Source organism: Mauremys mutica, chromosome 4, assembly GCF_020497125.1.
Source record: "Mauremys mutica isolate MM-2020 ecotype Southern chromosome 4, ASM2049712v1, whole genome shotgun sequence".
Classification (NCBI taxonomy): Eukaryota; Metazoa; Chordata; order Testudines; family Geoemydidae; genus Mauremys; species Mauremys mutica.
In genome coordinates this window covers 23,373,506-23,381,233 of record NC_059075.1, presented here as the reverse complement: position 1 = coordinate 23,381,233, position 7,728 = coordinate 23,373,506, and the positions used below count along the sequence as shown (strand labels likewise).

At 46.0% G+C, this 7,728-nt stretch overlaps 1 protein-coding gene across 4 annotated transcripts in view; it reads left to right on the top strand.

Moving 5' to 3' along the window:
* Positions 1-590: 590 nt before the first annotated feature.
* Positions 591-7,728, top strand: part of DLK1 (delta like non-canonical Notch ligand 1) — a 71,944-nt gene continuing 64,806 nt past the window's right edge. For 3 of the 4 annotated variants that reach the window (XM_045015666.1, XM_045015670.1, XM_045015668.1), the window contains exon 1: positions 2,191-2,469. Coding sequence is in view for 1 of the 4 variants with exons in the window: in XM_045015670.1 (XP_044871605.1) it covers positions 2,442-2,469 (28 nt within the window). In the remaining 3 variants the exon portion in view is untranslated. Of the gene's footprint in view, positions 681-2,190; positions 2,470-7,728 lie in introns of those variants that run through there. The other variant, XM_045015667.1, reaches the window with a different exon arrangement.

Here is a 7,728-nt window from a genome sequence, read left to right as displayed (position 1 = left end):
TTAACATGAATTCATTTTTAATCTTAAACAAAAAAAAAGGAAAAATGATCCAATAAGTAAATTAGAAAGAGAGAGAGACGAGCCCTGATCTTTCCACACCACATAAGATGCTGCATGCTTGAAAGTCTTGTCTTATCTGACTTGGCCCAACCAAGCACAGTTCACATCACTAAGGAAGGATGCTTATGTGTTATGGAAACAAACATGAAAAGAGCAAATTTTAAGTAAATGTTTAGGAATAGTCATAGAAAGTGAATGCTGAACTTGTAAACACAAGTATTCCACTAGAAACTGAATTCTAAAACCCCATCTTTAATGTAAGCATTTAGCTGAACCAGTGACCTTAAGTTACAAGTAACATTGTTCAGTGTGTGTCTACACAGCAGCCTTTCTGCCATCACAACCATTTTCTGTGCAATACATCTACTGTGCTGCCTAACATTGCTTGTGTCAGTGCATTCTGGGAAAATCTGGGCAGCTATCCCAGAGTGCATCAGCAGAAGATAGCAGGCATACAGGCAGAGTGATGTGAGTGGCACATGAGGCAATGCACTCTGGGGAGTTCTACTGCACTGAGCTGGGAGGAAGGAGGACCAACCAAACCATTAACACAAGCCTGGTGAGGGGGGTCCTGTCCACCCTGAACAAAGCAAAAAGTCTGCTGAACCAGTTACAGCAAGGTACTCTGTTCTCACTGACGTTACTCTTCTACGTTTTGCCTCGTGTTGTTGCTTCTGTTAGAGGGAGAACCAATAGATGCTGATGGAGTTTGTGACATCGGTATGAATTTATTGCAGAACTGGCTGGGAAAGACTTTGTTTTGTTGTTTTCATAGTTAGGTTAAATTGTTTTTGGGGAGTGGCAGTCATTTTAATTATGTCTAGTTCAGGGATGACTGATGATCTAATTGGATGGGGCTGAGGATCAGTATCTCTGTTTTAGTTGAAGGAGTCAACCAAAAGCTTACTGCCAGTATGTTCACTCTGCTGTTAGGAGGTGGGCGCTCTGTCCCATCCCCACTGCCCCAGCCATGAGCTGGCTCATTGCATTGCCCATATTCTGCTACCTTCCATCAAAAATAACAAACTTCGAGTGGGCTGGGAGATGTGTGTCTGGATAAATTCATGGTGGTTAAGTCCATAAATGGCTATTAGCCAGGATGGGTAAGGAATGGTGTCCCTAGCCTCTGTTTGTCAGAGGATGGAGATGGATGGCAGGAGAGAGATCACTTGATCATTGCCTGTTAGGTTCACTCCCTCTGGGGCACCTGGCATTGGCCACTGTTGGTAGACAGGATACTGGGCTAGATGGACCTTTGGTCTGACCCGGTACAGCCATTCTTATGTTCTTATGCTCAGCAGTTCTGCTCAGTACTGAAGGGCTCTAAGAGGAAGCTGAATGGCTTCATGATTACAGCTAAACAGCTTCTTTTTGGGGGAGGGGGTGCGCTAAATATTGGTGTTTTACTGAATACAACTACTAGCAAAACTTGTTGATTTCCTTTCCAGCACTGATGTCTGTTTTGACTTGGTGTCTTGCCAACTTCAGCTACTGTCTATAAGTTGATTAATTCTTCTTTGGGCTATTGTGTGTTGTACTCTGTAATGTTTGATTTTGAGTCTAGTGAGCAGCTATAACTACTAAGAAGAAGTGTTCCAAAAAAATTATTTGACGATTTTCTACAGACCAGACCCAGTATACTAGGAGGCACTGTAGGTGACCAGGCCTTCAAAGAAAAATGCATTTGTATTGCATCATCTCTTGTGAACTCTTTGGCTTTGTATTAATGGTCAAAAAGGATACATTTTTCAATTGTGTTCCGTCAATCTGAGTTAGCTGAGCATGACTGAAGAATCCCATTAAAATGCAGGCCTGCATGCTTGAAGCTTTGGTAGCCTGCTGTGTTGTAACTTGAGGGACAGCCTTATCTGCACAGCTTTTGGAATCAGTAAAACTTGCTGAGAATCTCAATCAAAATGGAGTGCCTCTTTGGCAAATTTTGTGACTGTTCCCAGCTGTATTTAAAATCCCATTGTAATAGGGTGAGGGAGCTGGCCCCAGCAAATGAAGTAGATCCAGCCCCCCTGTGCCAGAACAGGTGCTCCCACTTGGTCAATGAAGAGGGCAGGGCAACATCTGGGGTTATAAAGGAAGAGACAGGAGGGGATCTGGTGACTCAGAGCTGCCTGAGTGAGGGTGAGGAAGGGCAGATGAGAGGTGCTAGAGGTAGAAGGTGGTTACTGAGAGAAGGCTGAAGGCAAGAAGAGCAGCAAGAGGGGTTTTCTGGATGACATTCCCAAGCCAGAAGCCTAGGGCTGGAGGCAGGAGGACTAGAGGATAAGCTTTCATGGAATTAGTGGGGACTCTGAAAGGGGAAACTGAGGCAAGCATGCCTTTCCTGCTGCGGTCTGCCTCATGAGGATGCCCTAGGTGGTGCTACAATGCATCCAATGATATCCATCAAAGAAGGTAAGTGGTCAGTTGAGAAGAATAAAATAGCTGCTCTGTCCCAATAAAAATACTGAGTAGGATCATGAATAGCATAGGCAGGTTGTTGTGTAAAATTTCCTCATATAGCCCTGCCTCTGTGCACTCCAGTTCTGGCCTGCGTCATCCTTAAGTGTAGAGGGTTATTAAATTGTGTGGACAAATTGCTCCATTCCTGAAAAATCCTTTCTGCATGGAGTCCCAACAGGATGGTGCACAGGTGAAGGGGTCGATGCAGGCAGAGCCCTTTGGTGCCTAACCTGTGACCATCAGACTCACTTGGAGCTGGTCCTCCATGAGTGAGAGGCTAGTGCAACACTGTTCCATCTGGGCTGAGAACTCTGTGTAATTAAAATCAGTCCTATACCAGTGCCCTCTTGACCACATGTGTTGGTGACATAGCAAGAGAAAAAGGAGGCATGGCTGGGGCACCTCTGTCCTCAGCTGTCAGCCTCATGGAGAAATAACTGCACAACTTCCCTCTGAGGTTAGAAGTTTTCTTCCTTAGTATCTGGAACATTCCAAGCACAGTCTTCTCTCTAGGGGTTCGACTTTCTCTCTGTTTGGCTTGGCAGCTAGCACATGAGCTTCATGCTTCAAGCAGATTCATTTGATGAAATAACCTAATTAATTTTCTGTTTTGAAAAATAACATTAAAAAGTTCACCTACTTTAATTGTCACCTATCACTAGGCCCCAGAGAGACGGCTGCCCCCACTCACTCAAGCATAACCCCTCTTTCTCCTATCTTAACTACAGCTTTGCGGCAGACCCATAAACTATTTTGAAATCCAATCCATTACAGCAGCACCTAAGTGAATATAAATATGCCAGGCCTCAAATACCTTTTATTTGCAATTAAAGTAAATTGCCCCTCTCCCTTCTTTGTCTGGCAAGTATAGTCCTGTGTGGATAATTAAGTGAGAAGAGATCTGCTAATCACTCACCCCACAATACAATATTTATTGTCAGTGAAACATACAGTGGTTTAAAAGTAAAAATACCAAAAGTGGGGAGGGAGGGAGCTTGTTTTGTTTTTTTTAACTGTTTTTTCAGAAACACACAGGACCCAATTTTCTGAAATGTTATCCATTTACCTGAGCAGAAAAGTGAATAGAACTGCACCCATTTGCACAGTAGAGAATTTGGCCTTCTTATAGTTTAGTATATATAGTTTGTCACCTTATGTGACAAGGTGCAATGTAACATAATACCAATCAACACTTCACAAGACAAATTATTCTTATTGGAATTGAAATTCTTTCCCCAATAATTATATACATTTTCCCCCACCCACACAAACACACATTCTCCCTAATATATATATATAATTTCCTTCCATTACATAAAAATGTTGCTGAGATGTTCTCTACCAGTAGTCTCTTTTGGTGCTTGAGGGATGGGCTGTCATATGTTAAGTCTGTATACAGTATCTGCAGTATCAAACATCTGAACTGAAGATACTAGCAAGTTGTTTTTTTATCAAATTAACAAGGGAATATCAAATTAACATGGGAAAGATGCACAAATCTGTAAGACACAGTTGATACTAAAACCCCTTAATACACTTCTCTTCTTGGCCTGGTGTTTTTATTGACTTTTTTTTTAACTATCCTGTTGTTTGCAGTTTGTCAGTGTTTCATATTTCATCTGGTCTTGCTTTCAGTGCTTAGGAGAGTTTCCCGGTTTTCACAAAACTCTCCTTGCAATCAAATTAGGTGTTAAAATGGGGTGGACGTACTTTTTGGCCTGAGGGCAACTTCGCTGTATGGAAATTGTATGGTGGGCCATGAACACTCACAAAATTGGGGGTAGAGGTGCGGGATGGGGTGAGGGCTCCAGCTGGGGGTGCGGGCTCTGGGTTGGGGCCAGAAATGAGGAGTTCAGGGTGTAGGAGGGGGCTCTGGGTTGGGATGAGGGGGTAGGGGTGAGGGCTCTGGGGTGAGGCTGGGGATGAAGGGTTTGGGGTGCAGGAGGGGGTTCCAGGCTGCGACTGAGGGGTTTGGAGGGTGGGAGGGGGATCAGGGCTGGAGCAGGGGTATAGGGGAGGGGTGTGTGGGCTCTGAGGTGAGGCCAGAGATGAGGGGTCTGGGGTGCAGGAGGGTGCTCTGGGCTGTGGCCGAGGGGGATTAGGGATGGGGCAGATTGTTGGGGCATGGGGGTGAGTGAGGGGTGTGTGGGCTCTGGGGTGAGGCCAGAGATGAGGGGTCTGGGGTGCAGGAGGGTGCTCCGGGCTGTGGCCGAGGGGGATCAGGGATGGGGCAGATTGTTGGGGCATGGGGGTGGGTGAGGGCTGTGGCTGGCTGAGAGTGCTGGCTCTGGGGTGGGGCTGAGGGGCTTGGGGTACAAGAGGGGGCTCTGGGCTGGGACTGAGGGGTTTGGAGGGTGGGAGGGGGATCAGTTCTGGGGCAGGGGATTGGGGCATGGGGGTCAGGGGTGCAGGCTTCTGGTGGCGCTTACCCCAAGCAGCTCCCAGAAGCATGTCCCATCTCCGGCTCCAAGGCGTGGCCAGGTGGCTCTGTGCACTGCCCTGTCCACAGGCACCACTCCTGCAGCTCCCATTGGGCGGGAACTTTGGCCAATGGGAGCTGCAGGGGTGGCGCCTGCAGACAGGGCAGCGCGCAGACCCACCTGGCCACACCTCCACGTACTACATAGGAGCCGGAGAGGGGTCATGCTGGCTGCTTCCTGGGAGCTGCGTGGAGCAGGGTCAGCCCCTTACCCTGCTCCCCTGTGTTAAAAGGTGGTGGTTTTAGGGGGGAGAGAAGGCAGTTGTTTTGGGGCTAAGGGAGACAAATTGGGCTCATGAGGTATGAGGGAATATAGGGTAAAATTTTCACCCCCTACATTCACTCCCATGGGTTTTTTGTGGGAACTTACATACATGTATTATCCTCCATGCGGTCTGACTGCTGGCCTACATGAAAGTTTTGGCCATCATACCATGTATTTTCCAGATTCAGTTCTTTTCCAAAACAAAATTTTGTCAAAATTGACACCTTCCTGCAGTTTTGATAGTATGTTTTCCCATCAGAACATTTTTGACCAGTCTATTTGATCCCATTCTGTGTGGTTCCCGACTTGGGCATGATGCAGCTAGAATTGTGGGCTGATGATCTCCTCCTTGGAAGGGACAACGTTCAGGTGTCCATGCTGTTTGTTTGAGATCTGTCTGCAGCCTTGGAACAAAACCATTGTCCTTGAGGATTTGTTGACTTGTCTGAAGACTCTAGCTGGGGTAGAAAGCTTTGTGTGGGCCTATTCTTTCCTTTCTGAGAGGGTTGTTTTCTGTTACCTGTTCCAAGAGACAGTGTCCCTGTTTCTTGTAGGAATCTGCAAGGTTCTATTCTATCATCGCTCCTGTTCATCATGTATGCCACTCAACAATGGAGATATAATGCTTTTAGTTGATTTATTTCATCAGTTTCTGAGTGACGTACACACCTGTATCTCATTTGTATCCGATTCAGATGGTGCAGTGTCCTTGCTTTCCCAATGTCTAGCTGAGATTGGCTGCAGGAGTGAGGCAGAGGCAGGCATAGCGGTCTGGATTCTCTTCCATTAAAGCTGCTATGGCTTAATTATTTAAGATCACGACTGGACTGGACAGGCACCTGGTGGCCTCAGGACTGGGGAAATGCAAAGGTGGTTTAAAGCCATTTTTGCCCCTCAACACAGATGTGTATTGTACCCTTCCTCCCACTACCTACTGCTACCTTCTAGGTACTAGTTGTGCGGCTCCGTGGCCATATTGTCAGAATACCCTTAAAACAAGACTCAGCATTTCAGGGCGTCCTTTATTTATTCTAGGAATTCAAATCCTTTTCTTTAGGAGCTCCTTGTAGATGGAGACCACAGCAGTGCCCAGCTACAAGCCAGCCTCATCTTTCACCAGCAGCAGCAGCAGCAGCAGCAGCAGTGCCCTCTCTCAACACTCCAGCCCCTGAAAGGGCTCACTCACCATGTACCCATCCTATTCTTAATGGGGCAGATCCCATTTCTCTTATTACATAATTTATAACACCATTAACCAAAGCAACCATAAACAAATATTCAAGATTGTTACTAAATATAAACAGTATGAACATATTTCTAAAACCTCTAGTCTAGGTCCCTCACGCTGGTGGTGCAGGTGAACCTTATGCGAAGAGGGAGTACAGATCCATTATCAATACTTTCTTGCACGGGTGTAATTACCTATTTAGGTTTTCATGATGGCCATCGTAGTATCTGAACACTTAGAGGTATGGGGCTTCCTCTGTCGTCTCGTTCATCTAGTTCATTGGGGCAGCTTCAATTTGGCCTTTAATTCTATTCATATGATTGCAACATTTACATCACAATACGGCAGACAGATATAGAGACCATTGACAAGCAAGGCAAGGTCACCAGGGACAAAATAATCTGGAAAGTTCCTGCCCAAGTTTCTAAATGTCACCTGTTTCTTTCTGTCTTTGGCAGGCTTAATGCCCCCCTCCATGCCACAACCAGAATTAGCTCTCTGATTGAGACAACATAATGCAGAAAGCAGAAGTGGTGTTTAGCTCTGTTCTTCCACTGTGAAGCACATACATTAATTTACCCATCTTGGAGGGTGGCGGGAATCAATTTATCATCTTCTCATGCAACTGGAGATTCTACTACCTTTCTGATATTTTCTTCCTCAGTCTGAGAAACCCTCCCAGATCTGCAGAGGCCATGCCTGGCTCCAAACAAATTGGCCCCAAATGAACTAAGAGCATGAGGACATATGGTTCTTCTGTTCAGGATGTGTGTCTATGAAGAGGCTACCAGTAAGAATCTGCAGTTTCCTGCCCACCATTTAGCCAAGCTCCTTGGAGCCCACTGAACAGAAGTTCACAGTGAGGTTGTTTGTGGTGGGCTAGGAGAATGGCAGGGACATCACTACTAGCAACTGCAAAGATCCACTGCCTATAAAAACCACACAGACGTGGACTCAGAAATCCACAGCCTATGGAATCCAGCTGGAAGGGTCTGTGTGATGCCTTCTATATAAGTTAACTGGTGGATTTCTGTCACTTGCAGACCTCTGGAAACAGCCCTGTCCCAGTCCTCACTGGGCCCTCTCAGAGAGAGCTGGGTATACTCCAGAGTCTGTGTAAGTGATGGATCTTTCATCCAATATGCATAAATGCTGTATTTTTCTATCTGCTCCTCCTTTGCTTGCTTTGGTTTGGTGGGATTAGTTATCTCTTAGCACAGAAAAAATAAGTATTGGTCC